We start from the raw sequence: 17,033 nt of genomic DNA, 5'->3' as shown, positions 1-17,033 counted from the left end.
TTGTTCAAATCAAACTTTTAGAATATATCGAATTTGATCAATTATAAACAAAAAATATCAAATTATTCTTTTTTATTTAATATTGGACCAATTTTTTTTTTTATTTCAGTAGACCACCAACTCAAAATATATATGTTAGGTATCCTCTTTCTAGGACCGAGCCCTTAGACGGTGGTCTCCTTGGCCTCATAAAAGGTCCGGCCCTAGTTGCATGTTGCAGATTCATGTGGATTGCTCGTAATTAACACCCCAATTTCTTCCTTTGAACTTCAAGTTATTACTATGCTCAAAAGTTTCTTTGGTTTGTTAATAGGTCATATTACGCAAAGCGATTGCGGTCATCATGGTTCCCACAAACACATCGAGGTAGAGTCATCGGCTTCCAAACTTTGTGTATCCCGGAAATTTCTTTAAGTGGCTGCAATGACACATGACGAGGACGAAGAGAGGTCATTCCTAGTCTCTAACAAGTTTTTTTTTTTTTTTTTTTTTAAATAAACTTTCGAAGAAAAGTCTTAGTATGTAAATGGAGGGGATTTCATGACATGCTATGTCCCTCATTTTCATGGTATATTTTTTAGTTTCAAAGTGATTCTATATTTTGTAACTTCTAATTATAAGTGTTTCTATCACTTTCTTAAAAAATCAATTCACTTGTATTATTGCATTCCTCGTGTCATCTTTCGACTATATATGATCTAACTGGTGTTTCAGGTAGATCTAAAATTGTGAGCAAAATGATTTTCTTCCTACCTATGAGCTAGAGATGCTCCCACGTTTATATTTCACCCATACATATACATGAGGTGAGGTACGTGAGGCGGTCGTCTCAGAGCTCATATCTTAAAAATATCTATTAAAAAAAAAATTAGCAAGTAGTATGATATTTCACTCAATTTAACTCCAAATAAAAACCAAAAATAATATTTATTCTACTATGTGCTCATAACAATTTATAAGATAAAATAGCTTCGCTTTTTTTTTTTACTCTTATATTGATATCTAGTTATATAAAGAGTTTTATTCATTAATAGATAATGATAATAATAAAAAGTTATTCGAGCTCCAATTGTGAAGAAATTGAATGAAATGATAATGTTACTATTATTGAAACTGGTTAATATTTAAATATGATTCAAGAGAATTTTTTTGATAATCGAGAGGATTGAGATACATTTGATAAAATATTAACGACTTAAAAAATCAAAATTGATACTATTAAATATTATGTTGACATATTTTGAAAAACTCTTATTAATAAAAAAAGACAAAAACTTGTGTGAGACAATTTCACGGGTCGTATTTTGTGAGACATGTCTCTTATTTGGGTCATCCATGAAAAATTATTACTTTTTATGCTAAGAATATTACTTTTTATTGTGAATATCGGTATGATTGACCTGTCTCACAGATAAAGATTCGTGAGACCGTCTCACAAGAGACCTACTCGTAAAAAAAAAACATACATCCAATTTTTTAAGTTCGACTCAGGACCCCAAATTTTCAGATACATATTGTCTATATGTACCTTGAGTTGAATTGCAATGTACTAAATCTTCATTAAGCTTTTGATTTCGTTCCATTAGTATATTTAAAGAAATTTTTGCTGGTAGGAGAGAATAAGGTAGAATAGATTGGGCATTATCATCTCATTCGTTATATATGCTTGGTATGGTCTTAATGTTCATTCCAATGGTCCTAAAAATAGTCATTCCATCCATTTTCCCACTTCACTTTCTTATATTTTTACAAAATCATTTATATATTTAGTTTACTTTAACTATTTTACACATATATTTTAATAATAATAATAATATTAAAGCAAATGACTTAAAGTTGCGAAAAAGCACAAAGAACATTAATGAGTATTTAATGATATGAAAGTGACACGTCCATTCTGTCTGGAAAACAATACATATGATTGTTGAAAAGAAAATTCGACCGTTTGAGCTTTTCAACTATAAATATGTAGATTTCAAACATGAAGAACTCCATCGACCAACCACAACTATTCACAAGCCTGCATATTTCAAAAATCTCGAGCACACTTAATATTTCAATTTTTAGCTGCTCATAAGATCATATCGGATCATCAATGATCAATCTGTACTAATCTAACAACTCAAGCAATCAAATCTGACAGATTGATTTTGTCTCATTGTTATTTCCCTCAAATTTGATTACCTTCCTACTTTATTTTATTTCAATATACCAACCATAATCATAACCTTAAAGAGTCACACAAACAAAGTTAAATGAGAGTGTTTTCAAATAGATACATTTTTACTTTTTATGTGTGCTTGCAAGACGCACCTAAATTGCACGTATAAAAGTAAAATGCACGTATTGAAGATTTACAATACAGATTATCTGAAATTTTTGAAATTACATCGGTTATATTCAACTAGACATAAACAATACAAATATTTTAAGCAAGTTCTCTTTAAATAAATAGTATCAATACATAGTTTTGACGATATTCATATTTGAGAATGACCGTTCTATAATAACGATAAAAACTGAAAGAGTCAGCAGACTTATCACCTGATAGTAGAAGAGACTTTTCATAGATGATAATTAAAGTACGGTGGCATACCATTTTCCATGAATTTTTGGTTGGCAGAATCAAGACCATTCTGGATCAGATTTTATATTTTCTTGTTTTTTTTAAAAAAATATATAAACCGGTTAAACAAGAAATGCAATAAAACTCTAAAAAAAATTGTGGACACATCAGTATTTTTGGACAAATGTTTTTGCTTGAATCTCCTCTACAAGAGAAGAAACCTATGAAGCATAAGTTCTCCGAGTTTCTGCACAAGAGAGAGCAGGATTATGACCTTTTATTGCCGTATATCATATAAGATTCACCATTTGATAAACTCTCCCATCATATGGAAAAAAGGAGGAAAAAAAACTACATAAGGAGCATCAAAGAGAATCTGTATCATTCCGAAACGAAGATATCGACTTATGAGTTCATTAAAGCCATCACAGTACCAAGATATCAGCAACTACTTCATCCATCAAAGAATTTAGAATCCTAGACTGAATCTGTGTCCCTAGCTCAAACGCTTCGGTTTCGAAGTCGAGCCATCTTCCATGTTTGCTGCTCATGTCTTTGTCTACAAGCTCATCAACCAAAGAATCTCCAATGGCAATCCAGCCTGAAATTTCCTCATAGATTTCTTCAGCTAATCTCTCCTTTCTTCTGATCCAAGACAGACCCTTTATCCATTGTTTGCTTCCTCCCACTATATACTGCCTGCATTTCAGTTCCAAGCATTCACTCACACAGTGGAACAAAACTCTACGGTTTGTTTCGGGAATGGGTTTCAAGAACCTTTTTTGTCTCTCCATTTGATCAAATAGGTGAGGGTTTATAATCATACGAGCTCTGCCCAATGCATAGTCCGTAAAACTTTGGTCTAGATTACATATTATGTCCTTAATATATGCTAATTCCCATTTCATTGGCTTTTCACAGTTAGCCACGGTGAAGATAGTTTCTTGACTCTTCGCCAGAGTTTTAGCAGTTGTTGAAGAAGCTGAGTCTGACAGTTCGGCATCTCCTTCAATTGTAAGGAGAGTCCCCAGAGTATATGTACCAGTTATTCCATGTGCATAAATTGACGAGCTATTCTTCTTACCTGGGATTAGTCATAGAAGCTCAGTTTGTAAAGGCTAATTATATTGACTTCCGAAAAGTGATAGTATCATAAACAGTTGAAGAATTTATCTTACAGGCAGCACTGAAATTAGTACTGGCAGTATCTGAAGAATTGCAACTTTCAACAAAAGAGTGATGCTCAAGAACTGAAACTGGACTTGGAAGCCGACACAATGTGGAGTTGCAATGGTCGATGGATTCTTCTCGTGTTCCCTCCTGGAGAAAGCCATCAAAATCACTTGATTAGATCAAAACATATTATAGATAATTCTAAACAAACTCTCTATCATCATCTTTTGAAATTATTTATCGAAATTTGAAGAAAATAGACAAGGAATGTTTTGAACATTTGACAGAGCATCTTTTCACCTAATGGACCAAGAGAATACATTCTTGAGAAAATATGATGCTATTAATAAACTATTTACAGGATCCATAACTACCTGGTACTTCTGTCCAGTTGTCATGAACTTCTGGGAATCTGCCGGAAAAAGGCTAGAGCCCTCTCCACTAAATAGATTATCTGTGTGCATTCCAGCTGTAATGTCTTCTTGTAGCACAGTAGATTCGGTATTTGGAGAAGGCACAGAATCATGTACAACATCCCTTGCTTTCAGATTAGAAAACTCTACTGCATGGGTTAACTCTTTTAATTTTTGTTCCAAAAGGGCACTTAACACATCACTTCCTTTGAGATTATGTCCCCGGAAAGAAAATTTTGAAGAACTCACACCTTCTGAGCTCAGTAGTGCCTTCTTACTTCGAGAATCTGATGTAAAGATCTTATGGTTCTCCCCAATGTCCATGGACGGGCCAGGGCCTGATCGTGTCATTGGAGAAGTGAATGTGAAAGAAACGATATCCGTTCCATTACCTGTACTATCTTGATCCCGTCTAGTTTGCTCGTCTATGATAGCACTAGATTGAATCGTTTTCCCATTTTTATGTGTTCTCATGCTCTGAGAAGCCTGATTTCTTTCAGGCTGATAATTCCCATCAATAGATCGTTTCTTACGCGTAACTCTTTCGTATCTAGAACCCAGCACTTCTCCTTTATCATCTTTAAACTCTGAGCCCCACTTTCTGGAACTAACTTTAGAGGTGCCACTAAGGTTTTTAGAATCCCTATGGCTTGAGGAGGTAGAATCTACGGTGATCACTTTCCCACTTGACTTTAACGGGCATTTTCCTTTATCAACTAAGCAATTTTGCTTCTGATTGTTCTGGCGAAGCACACTTGAAGAGTTGTGTGTGGTTGGTTTCTTAAGTGCACTCTGAGTTATAGACTGGTTTTTGAACAGCTGTTTCGAATTCAATTCAGTTGCTTCTTTTACAGCCACACTTCTGCTGCCATTTAAGTTGAGGCCTTCTCTTTTCTGAACATTGGCTTTTGCCTGTAGTGCGAGTGAAATGGATTTCCCTCTATTTTTCCCTATGGAATTTGATTCTTCAGTGTCCATTAATCCATCCCAGCTTTTGTTCAACAACTGTCCCCTAAGATTCTTCTTGGTAAAACGTTCACTAGATTCATGAGAGCGTTCAAAAGGATTTGATGTTTTTTGGGTGGCTTGAGCCTTCTCTTTTAAGTCCCTTATTCTTAAGGGACCCGAAGAAGAGCCGACTAAGGGAAGCTTAGATTTTGTACTAGCCTGAGGTCCAGGTTCAATAATTCTTGCAGCTGCTTCCATTATCTGAGCAGCATCCTTCAGTGGGATAAAGTTCACGCTTTTGATGGGAGAGAGAAGTTTGTGATGTGTAATTGGAATTGATTTAGCTGATTTAGGAGGCAAGATTTCAGTTTGGAACTTTTCGATCGGTCTGTGTATAATCTTCTGCTTTGGCTCCATAATATTCTGACCCCATACCCCTCCTCCTTGCAAAGGATCTTGAGCAGATTCAAGATTTTTAGTGCTGTAATAAGAACCTCGAACAGAATGAGAATCGAAGTAATAAGAACCTCGAACAGAATGAGAATCGAAAAGTGGAGTTGAATAAGGCTCGGGGATGCTGGATCTTGGCATGGAATCCAATCCCATAAGCCTCGCAACAACTCCAGGGGCCTTGGTTGCATAAATGTCCTCATCAGTGACTGATGATGCACAACTATAATCACTGCCTCCTTTGATACTTGCGCCGGCTGATACCTCATACTCGTCCAACTACACGTCACAAAACAATATTTTATTTTGGATTTTGGGGGAAAAATTTCAATCTTTTGTTGTAAATATTCTTACCATTTGAAGCTGAGTCATTGGAAAATTCCCATCACCCCTCTTTTTCTGTTTGAATTGCTCTACATTAATGAGAAAAGAACAACCTTGAGCTTGGATGCATACCACTTACACTCACAGATACAAGAAGTTTTCATAAGTAAATTTGGAATTGGGAATGCTACACCGCAAGGTATTTTTAGTAAAAATTGATTTTGGCCGATGCTAAAAGATAAAAGGATTATACAACCAATGATCACAAATTTGAATGATACCTGGTAAGTCTGGCTGGCTTGAAAACAACTTTTTTCGAGATTTTGCATTCCAATCAAACATCTGGAGGAAGCCACCAACATAATTTCCACCCTTGGAGCTCTTTTTATCAATCCCCATGTTCACAAATAACTACAGCACCCAATTCACTTTACAATGGAAGACATGAGTAGAGACAATCAATGATCCATTTCTTACCATTCATCTGCAACTCAATGAAATGTGAAGGCAATTAGATACTCTGGGCTTTGTGAAGTAGTGGATCACACGAAGGTGTGCTTTCTAAAAGCTTCACCATTGACATCATTTAAGCTACAGGGGAATCGAGAGGCGGGACAAATATGCCTTAGATCGAACCAAAGAACATATATAAAGAAAATATTTTCCACATTTCTCATGCAATCAAACAGCCAGAGGGGTAAGAGCGTTCTGATAATTTATGCACAAGCCTTGTGAGTAAGTTTTAGCTGCCAAACCAGAATCTGATGCTCTCAATCAGATTACAATGTTCACTCAATCAATGTTTTCACCCAAAATTAATCCAAAAATGAGATGAAAAGGGCACACAGACATTAAGCACAAAACTAAAAAAAACACCTTTACCAGCTCACTCCTGAATATCATTTTGATCCAAAAGTCATATCTCATTAGTCAAGTGCTACCTTCACCACCTAGATAAATCTTCACAGAACAAATGGGGAGAGTAGCAGTGACCGACGAATGGATTAAAATGTTGAATTTTGAGGACAATTTGAGTATTTTGGGAAATATGTATCTCTAGAACATGATACAAGAAACTTAAAAATTTCTTGATCTGAGTGGCCGCTCTCGTGCTCCACTCCCTTAGTCCCCCGCTTCGATAACCACTTGAGAATTGACTCTCTGTTACTAAGTTTTCAGACCAATCAAATCCCATTATTATTCTCAAAACACAAAAAAAAAAAAAAAATCTCATTGATTGAATTCCACTTGCTTTATTTCTTAGTTTACACTTTTTAACATCAAAAAACACCAAAAACACTAGACAGTTCAACCCCGTACAAGCAACACAATTACACATACGATCGCTAAGTAAGAAACGACCCCATTTGGATAACAATACTCCATGAGTCCACGCATGATAAAACACAACCTAAACTAATGAAATTCACGAGACAGTAAAAAAGATCACCAAAAGCCATGAAAATGGAACCCTTTTCAGATACAAGACATAAGAAAAATAAAGCAAACTCAAATCGGTAGAACTCACACAACCCACCTGAAAAAACAAAAAACAAGATCTGCTGCTAACCTTCCCCCAATCGCAAAGCTGCAAACTTTCGGCGTCAAAACACACACACATGTGAGCAGAAATGGAAGTTGAGAGGTGTAGATAGAGAGATATGGAGAAGGGGAAGGCTTTTTGGTCACAGAGCAGTGGAGCAATAAATGAAGGGGAGTGGAAATTTTTTCGAGTTATAATAATGGGCAGTGTAGCAGAAAAGGTTAAAAAGCTTGTAACGTCTCTTTGGTGAGAGGGAGTGATTTCAAATTCCGAATAGAGAAATTTGTGGGCCCATTTTCTACCGTTTATTATTGTGTTTTGAATAGTAGATTTTGGTTGAATAATATATATAATTTGCATCTCAAATAAATATTAGCGACTCGGTCACACGCGTTGCGTGTATCATAATATTGGATATTAATAAAGTTTGTTAATATAAGGCAAATTCTCGAGTGAAATGGGTTGAAATCTTTAGAAAAATTAACGATGCGGTGATATTATATATTTTGTTTACAGATAAGGTGAGAGTTTTTTAATTTTAAATTTTGAAAATTATAAGAGATGTGATAGTTATGAATAAATAATATAAATTTATTTATGATATGTTTTATTAGTGAGAAAGATTACTTTTTAAAATTGATTGAACATTTTTGTCTAATATAATTGGTGTTCGAACCACTAAGGATTTCAAACTTGAGCAAGTCTCTTGTAAGACGATCTCATGAATTTTTATCTGTGAGACGGGTCAATAATACCGATATTCACAATGAAAAGTAATATTCTTAACATAAAAAGTAATATTTTTTCATGGACGACCGTATCACAAAAGGGCGCAAAATTATTTGAATCTATTTATATTCATAAAATTCGTTTATCTAGTTCAATATTTTAGTTTATCTATAAAAATAGATTTCAGTAATTTTAAAATTGAAAAAAATTGTGTTTCCAAAATATTTTTTTTTTTGAATTTAATTTTTGTTAGATTTCTTAAACAAAAAATTCAATTTTTTAATGGCCGGATGCTAACTAAACCTTTACGTATTCGAGGTGTTTTGGTAATCTTGCTTTAAATGTTTTTTCGCAGTTATTTGATACTAAAAATTAAATATCACTTTTTTTATCTTTCTATTTTTTTTAAGAATTTGTATTGCAGAAAAATGGAATTACGTATTTTATGGTTTTAGTGATTATAATTCATGCAAAAACTTGTGTGAGACGGTTTCACGGGTCGTATTTTGTGAGACGGGTCTCTTATTTGGGTCATTCATAATAAAATATTATTTTTTATGCTAAAATTATTACTTTTTATTGTGAATATCGATAGGATTGACCCGTCTCGCATATAAAGATTCGTGAGACCGTCTGACAAGATACATGTTCTTATATTCATCAGAAATTGTCATTCTTTAGTTTATTTTTTGCTTCTTTTTAAAATAATGAATTTAAAAATAAATGGGCTAACTAAAAGTAGACCCAATAAAGACAGGATTTAATTGGGTTTTGGCTTAAATGGAACCATCGTAAATCGAGCTTAAATATTTTTAGGTTGGTTTATTTGGACCGGTTAAATTTGGCATACAATCTAGTTTGTCCTATTTATATGTAAACTTGGTTGAAAATTATATAAAGATATCCTTAAATGGCATTCAAAAATTAATATTTATTTAAAAATACATTCAATTTTAAATTTGTAGCCATTGTTATTGGATATCATAATTTTTTTTTTCGTCCACTAGTTTGTTCAATTTTGTTATTAGTTTATTAACTTGTCAAATTTCGATTTTGATGCATTAACTTTTAATTTCCGACTATTTTGGTTCAATTGCTTACATGTTGTAGAACATTTCAATGGGAAAAATGGTTAAATAACCTCAGTCAACTATTTTTTTAAGAAAATGACCTCCTCAAGTGTATTTGAATTATACTTGAGGAGGTCATTTTCTTAAAAAAATAGTTGATCGGGGTTAAAAAATAAAATATACCGATTTTTCAATACTACATCATAATTTTTCAGAGTCATGTCAACATTTCTATGTGTCAGTTTAGCACTCTGACGTAAGAGAACTAAAAGTAAACAAAAATCAAAGTTATTGAATCAAAATCAAATTTTGAATAATATACTCAGTGGACCAAGACCCGAGATGAAATTAGTTAGTAGACCAAAAAAATTTATTTTCTCTTCACATAGAAGCTTTTATTTTACCTTAAACTAGGGATGCCAATAAGTCATATTCGGGTAGGATTTTATATTCTTCGTTTTCATCCATATTTATTATATTTACCTCTGTCATCGTCCTCATTCTCTTCGGGTATCCAATTTTTGTCTTCATCTTCGTACCTGTCGGAAAATCGGATATCAATATTCTAATCAATATCCTATTACCACATACAATTATATATTTTTTTTTTCAAATTTTAATTATCTCAATGAATCCATTCTATACATATTTACCTAATTCTCATGGGAAGAATAAGAAAAACCAATTAAAGATAAAAATTAGTAAACTAAACATCACAAAAGATATCACAAAATATTACAAATAATTTATTTAAATGTCCCATTTGACCATTTTAAATATCATTCTTTTATATATTATTTTCCTAGCTATTTTGCGATGTAAATTGCTTTTGAAAAACTATAAATGATAACACGATAATCTACTCGAGACATATATTACGTTTATCCAAATAATTTATATACTTATATTATATAAGAATCTTGATAAGACAAAAACTTGTGTGAGACGGTCTTACGGGTCGTATTTTGTGAGACGGATCTCTTATTTGTGTCATCCATGAAAAAATATTACTTTTTATGCTAAAAATATTACTTTTTATTGTGAATATCGGTAGAGTTGACCCGTCTTACAGATAAAGATTCGTGAGACCGTCTCACAAGAGACCTACTCGATTGATAATTATATTGGAGATTTTCATGTTTAGGTGCATGCATCCTATATCATTTAAAGTTTCTTCACGATTTGTTGAAGAGTAGATCTCTTGTGAGACGGTTTCACGAATCTTTATCTGTGAGACGGGTCAACTCTATCGATATTCACAATAAAAAATAATAATCTTAGCATAAAAAGTAATATTTTTCATGGATTACCCAAATAAGAGATCCGTCTCACAAAATATGATCCGTGAGACCGTCTCACACAAGTTTTTGCCATTGTTAAAATTTGGAGCCATTAATATACAACGTTTTGAATTTTTAAAAGTCTAATTTTAAAATGTGAACGTGAAAAGTTGCTTTCTTGTGACTTCCATTAAATATGAGCAATCACTTTTTTATATATATAGAATTGGATCCAAAAATTATTTTTAAAATGAGTATTGTCATTAACTTGTGTGAGTGAGATCAGTGACGAGCTAAGGAGAAATAAATTTATATAGTTTTTTTATAAAATAAAAATAAAATTTATATTTTCAGCTCTCAGATACGAAATCCATTATCATCGAGATAAATTGATATCTTTCAGAGAAAGAGTTATAATTTTATAGTTCGGCGAATGCACGACTTTATGGGATCACGAAAACATCATTTAAGTTATTTTCGATGATACGGACTCACATCAGTTTGTGTAACACAATAGTCGTTTTTATCATCTAAATAATATCGCGGGGCCCCAAACCAGCGGGGAAAGTTGGCATCCCTATATCTAATGTGTGTACACCCAACGGAGTTGGCGAAAGTTGCATTTGCTAGGCTTGGGGAGAGTTTGTTATGCAATCCTTCAAGTATAAATTATCATATGGTGGCACATGAATTAATGAAAATTCAATTCAAATATTTTTAAAATTTTGGGTGAAATAAATATCAAATTTCCCATTTGAAATATCAAACTCCAATCAAGCAGAGCTTAGTTAATTTGTGAGTTACATGATCATGATCTTTAAGGTTGCGTTTGGATTTAAATATTTGATTTATAATTTATATATTAAATTCATTGTATTCATTTGGTTCAAAATTGGAATGAATGACTTGAGATCTCTTATGTGAAAATCGAAATTTCGACAACTAAGCAGTAAGCAGCACCTAAAAATCAAAATTTCAGCCATGTAACAACCCACTCTTCATGGCTATTCAAGGCCTTAAGTTCGAAATTGAAGGGGCACCATGACTAGCTAATATGCAGCAAAAAAATGGTTGATTTATGGCCATAAAGGGCTGGTCAATGGCCATTAAAAAAGTGACTTTTCAACTTTCATTTTTGCCCTATAAATACATGCAATTTGTGATGAAAATAATAAAAAAACTTTGTGAAGAAATCATACCTGATACTCACTGAAAAACTTAGGGTCCGATTCCAGTAAGTGACACTAGTCCAGATGCAGGTTTTGAATTTGCTTTGAGCCTGAAATCACGAAGAAGACCGTTAGAAGGGGGTCGTGAGGGTGTCTCGGCGTAGCCCCTCCAATGCTCAAGTCAGATACTGAAGATATAAAGGGGGAGCAGCTAAGGGTGCAACTGAAAAATAGTATATTGAAAAAAATGAATCGTACGTTCAAACCTGGTATTTATAAGAGAACATCTGGGCCTTTGATGGGCCTTCCACCTGGGTTGGGGATGGGCCGGGAGTTTGGGTCTGATTTGAATGAGCCCAATCAATGGGATATCATTAGTCTCCTCCTTCCGAGTCGAACTGAATTGTAGGTTCAAAATTCGATTAATTGTGTTGTCCTCGGCTTACAAGGTGTGAGTTGTACATTTTTCCATTGTTGTTCATTAGTCTCCACAGGTTTGGAAACAAATCAAATCGTAATTCTGTTCTGAACGGAAAGATTTGGTCTGAACTTCCCCTACAAATAGGTGATCCCTCCTTTTATTCTCATTCCCCCACGCAATACTTACTCTTCTCCTTCTCTAGACCTCTTCCTTTCTACACCCACGCTTAGCACCCTAGCGACTCACAACCCTCGTGAACATGCCTCCAGCGCTCGCCCGTCTCCGCCAGTCACTGCCCTCGCCCTAGCCGTGCGCATTCGCCCTCTCCCTGCTTCTCCATCACCTCGTCCATAACCGCCGACTCTCATCCGCACCAGCACCTCACCTAGCCACGCTCGCCCCTGCCCCTGTTCGCCAAGCACAGTCTACCCTTACTTCTCCTCGCCTAGCCTTCTTCACCGAGCGCCGCCTCTCGCCACTCGCCCAACCTTCATCCTCGCCCCACGCCAGCAGCGCCTTACCTCTCGGCCCCTCGCCCCTCCAGCAACGCCTAGCCTCACGCCCATCACACTCCTGCACTGTGCCTCTCATTGCCAAAAGCTCCCACCGCAGCCTCGTCCCATAGCCACACCTTTGCGCAGCCCTCGTCCCAGCCTCGCCACAGCTCGCCCCACAGCTCCTCGCCCCTCACCCATGCCAGCAGTGCCTCGCCCAGAGCCTCGCCCCTCGCCAGCAAGCTCTCGCCCTAACCCTGGCCTCTTCGCCCACTCCACTCGCCTTCACCGAGCACGCCTCGCGCACTCGCCCAACAGCCCTCGCTGCCCCTTAACCTCAAGCACTTGAACCCTCGCCGCTCGCCCCACAACTTATCGCACCGCGCTCGCCACAGCGCGCACACCCTCGTGCTCGCCATTTCAGCCTCCCCCGTAATTTTTGCAGCGGTAAACATCGTTTGTTATCGACAAACCAAATAAATTTTTCTGACACGGTACGCCATCGTCGCCCTCATATTCAAGGTCCTCTACTAAACTTTTGAAGGAAAATAATTTCCAATTTCCCGCACCCTTGACTCCTCTGCTAAAATAGTCCTTAGCATGAAAAATAAATCTTCAACCTCTTCAATCTCTAACTCCTCTGCTAGGCGATGCCTTAGCAGGAAAATAAAAATCTCGCCTCACCATCTCGTTACTCCTCAGCTAAGCCGAGCCTTAGTAGGAAAACAAATCTCTCACCTCATCATCTCGTAACTCTTCAACTGAGCCGTGCCTTAGCATGAAAAATCAAACTTCAACCTCCTCACCCTCTCACTCCTCTGCTAGGTGATGCCTCAGCAGGAAATGTCAAACTTCAACCTCCTCACCCTCTAACTTCTCTGTTAGGCGAAGGCTCAGCATGAAAAATTAAACTTCAACATCCTCACCCTCTAACTTCTCTGTTAGGCGAAGGCTCATCAGGAAAATAAAACTTCCACCTCCTCATCCCCTAACTCCTCTGCTAAGTGATGCCTCCACATGAAAATAAAATTTTCACCTTCTCACCCCAGTCTCCTCTGCTGGGCGATGACTTAGCAGAAAAATAAAGGTTTCACCTCCACTCTGCTCCTCTACTAGGCGATGCCTCAGTAGGAAAAATTTAAAAATTTCTCTATTTCACGATGCTCTTCTACTAGGCGATGCCTTAGTAGGAAAATTTTTATTTTTATCCTTCCCAACTCTGCTCTTCTACTAGGCGATGCCTTAGGAAAATTTTATTTTTCTCCTTCCCAACTCTGCTCTTTTACTAGACGGATGCCTTAGTAGGAAAATTTTTACTTTTCTCCTTCCCAACTCTACTCTTCTACTAGGCGATGACTTAGTTGGAAACAAATTATTAAAATATTATTTTTCTTCCTCCCAACTTTGCTCATCTACTAGGCGATGCCTTAGTAGGAAAAAAATTTATTTTTCTCATTTCCAACTCCGCTCCTCTACTAGGCGATGCCTTAACAGGAAAATAAAACTTCCACCTCCTCACCCTCTGACTCCTCTGCTAGGCGATGCCTTAGCAAGAAAATAATAAATTTTAATATTCTCAACTCTTCTCCTCTACTAGGCATAGCCCAAATAGGAAAATTTAACTATCAATCTCATCACCTATTCTCCTCTACTAGGCATAGCACATGTAGGAAAATTTAAGTTTCAATCTCGTCACCTCTACTCCTCTACTAGACGATGCCTTAGCAGGAAAATAAAATTTCCACCTCCTCACCCTCTGACTTCTCTGCTAAGGGATGCCTTAGCATGAAAATAAAACTTTCACCTCCTCAACCTCTGACTCCTCTACTAGGCGATGCCTCAGCAGGAACGTAGAAATTCCATATCCTCACCATCTGACTCCTCTACTAGGTGACGCCTCAGCAGGAACGTAGAACTTCCATATCCTCACCCCCTGACTCCTCTGCTAGGCGACACCTCAGCAGAAAAAATCAAACTTCAATCTCCTCACCCTCTAACTCCTCTGCTAGGCGAAGTCTTAACAGGAAAAATCAAACTTCAACCCCTTCATCCTCTAACTCCTCTGCTAGAAGATGCCTTAGCAGGAAAATAAAAGATTACAATCTCTCCAACTATTATCCTCTACTAGGCGCAACCCAAGTAGGTAAAATTTAATTTATATCACCCTCATAAAAAAATAACATCCATTAACTGAATAGAATAACGTGGCTTTATTGAATTTCAACTGATTACATTGGACAAATTCAAAAATGAAATATGTCAATGATAAAATGAAGAATGATATTTCCTAAGGTGGTAAGCATTATAGGGTCTCTCTAAAGCCTTGCCTTGAGCATTCTAAAATTAATAAGCTCCAAAATTAAATTTCTCGATCACTCTGAAAAGACCCTCCCACTCTGGGTCCAACTTTCCCCTCTGCTCTTTTTGTACCTTCAACAGGACCAAGTAACCCACTTCTTCCTTTCCTAATCATGTTAACCTCCACACGCGCTCTTTTTCCCTCCTCCCTCACTACCCCTTCATAACACCGAAGCGTGAATTTTGATCCCCGTACAAGACTCCAACTCCTTTTCCCACAAGAAACTTAAGCTTCTGATGATAAGTGGAAGCTACGGCTCTAAAATCCTTCAGGGCTAACCGTCCTAGAATTCCATTATATGCTGACGGGGTATCTACCACGGTGAATGATATCATTTTTGTTACCCACCGAGGATCAGTTACCAAGGATAGGGGAAGAACAATCTGACCCAAATGCGGGATGGCGTGTCCTGCAAACCCATACAGCGGGGTGGAGACCGGCTCAAACTCAAATCCTTTCACCTTTATTTGATCCAACTTGCTCTTGAACAAGACGTTTACGGAGCTTCCATTATCAATAAATATACTCGCCACATCATAATTGGCAATGGTGGCCGTCACCACCGAGGCATCGTTATGTGGAGTTACAACGTCTCGGAGGTCTTCTGGCCCAAAGCTGATGACGGGGTCTTGTGGTAAGTCTGCACCCCTAGATATCTCAAAGTTCTTCAACCTTCTCCCATGTGCCTTCCGAGCTCGTCCAGAGTCTCCATCAGTAGCACCCCCCGAGATCATATGAATCATTCTTTTCGTAGGGTAGTTATCCTCATTCATTTTCCTCCTCGGTTCGTTGGGATCCGAGGGACATCTTGACCTCGACCTTCTACTCTCTGCTCCCCGACCCTCTAATTTATTCATGGAGGGCCTTGACCACGCCTAGGGGACGGGCGAGACCTCTGTCAACTCCTGGATGAGAATCTTTCTAGTATGTCCCGCGAAGGCAATCTAGCACTGCTTTCAACCCTTTGCGACTTCTCCCACCTCCCCTCGGGCTCCCTCACCTCCATCACCTTGTCGCGACTCCTATCCAGAGGAACATGGGATGATAATTGTCCTCTGACCTTAGCTTTATCCTCCTCCCTCTCGCCAGCACCTCTCTTCCTACCTCTTCTTTTCGCTCCCTCAACTCTACTTCCCCCAGCCCGCTGCTCCATCCTCTTATGTCGCTGGGCATCTTCTAGATTTACATATTTTTTCGCCCGAGATAACATATCATCATAACTTGAAGGAGGTTTCTTGACCAACGATTTAAAGAACTCGCCTCCTCTCAGTCCTTGGGTAAAGGCACTTATCATGATGTCAGGGGTAGATGCTAGTATCTCCAGCGCTGCACTATTGAAACGCTGGACAAATTCTCGCAAAGTTTCAGCCTCTTGTTGTTTCATCACGAACATGCTCAGATAATTTTTCTGATGCCTTTTGCTGCTAGCAAATCGGTGCAAGAAAGCCGTAGAAAAATCTTCAAAATACTGTATGGATTTGGGCTGCAGGGTATTAAACCATTGCTGGGCTGACCTCACCAGCGTGCCTAGAAACGCCCAGCACCTGACTCCATCTGAATATTGATGCAACAGAGCCGCATTCTCAAATCTCCCCAAGTGTTCTTTGGGGTCAGTATGTCCGTCATATTCTCCTACGTTTGACTGTCGGAAATTTGAAGAAAGCCCTTCTTCCAAAATGGCAAGTGAGAAAGGACTTCCTCTCTTGGGTGCCGGCGCTCTGCTTCCCAACTGCTGCCTCAACATCCATATTTCCTTCAACATCTCTCCCATCTCCATATTCCCTTCTCTTGGGAAGGGCTGCGTCTCTTCAACCCTGCTCTGGTGGCCCTCCGCATTTTATTCTCGCTCCTGACGGGTGGCCTGTTCCTCAACAAACATAGATTCTTGGTTCTTCTTCATGGCATCATCCATTTTCCGGGTAATAAATTGGCCCAACTGTTCCAATTTCAAGTTCCCCACATTCTCATTGGGATGGGGTTGCTCGACCTTTGTCTCCTGACGGGGCTGCTCGGCTCTTGTCTCCTGACGGGGTTGTTCTTGCCTCGTCTCAAAACACTGTTGTTCCTGTTTCATCGCAAAATGAGATTGTTTGG

The 17,033-nt window shown here is 37.6% G+C and overlaps 1 protein-coding gene across 5 annotated transcripts; it reads right to left on the bottom strand.

The window, feature by feature from the left end:
* Positions 1–2,730: 2,730 nt before the first annotated feature.
* On the bottom strand, positions 2,731–7,596 carry LOC142551302 (uncharacterized). Of its 5 annotated transcripts, XM_075660462.1 has the most exons (8): positions 7,445–7,596; positions 6,352–6,465; positions 6,156–6,285; positions 5,905–5,963; positions 5,628–5,829; positions 4,114–5,594; positions 3,745–3,886; positions 2,731–3,650 (listed from the first exon to the last, which is right to left on the bottom strand). In XM_075660462.1, the coding sequence occupies exons 2-8, from the start codon at positions 6,352–6,354 to the stop codon at positions 2,992–2,994; spliced, it is 2,676 nt and encodes an 891-aa protein (XP_075516577.1). In that variant the 5' UTR covers positions 6,355–6,465; positions 7,445–7,596; the 3' UTR covers positions 2,731–2,991. The 5 variants fall into 5 exon arrangements, with proteins under 5 accessions (XP_075516577.1, XP_075516573.1, XP_075516575.1 ...); XM_075660458.1 differs by having other exon boundaries at positions 4,114–5,829; XM_075660460.1 differs by having other exon boundaries at positions 2,732–3,650; positions 4,114–5,829; positions 6,156–6,358; positions 7,412–7,596.
* Between the last annotated feature and the right edge of the window lie 9,437 nt (positions 7,597–17,033).

This window comes from Primulina tabacum, chromosome 7 (assembly GCF_025594145.1).
Source record: "Primulina tabacum isolate GXHZ01 chromosome 7, ASM2559414v2, whole genome shotgun sequence".
Lineage (NCBI taxonomy): Eukaryota > Viridiplantae > Streptophyta > Magnoliopsida > Lamiales > Gesneriaceae > Primulina > Primulina tabacum.
Note: the sequence above shows the minus strand (reverse complement) of the source record. Positions and strands in the feature narration are given on the sequence as shown.

Bases quoted from the DNA above. Each gene is read 5' to 3' on its own strand.
- LOC142551302 (XM_075660458.1), bottom strand. The intron at 5,830-5,904 runs GTAAGAATATTT...TGTGACGTGTAG, and splicing joins CAATGACTCAGCTTCAAATG to TTGGACGAGTATGAGGTATC. The intron at 3,887-4,113 runs GTAGTTATGGAT...GGCTTTCTCCAG, and splicing joins CAACTGGACAGAAGTACCAG to GAGGGAACACGAGAAGAATC.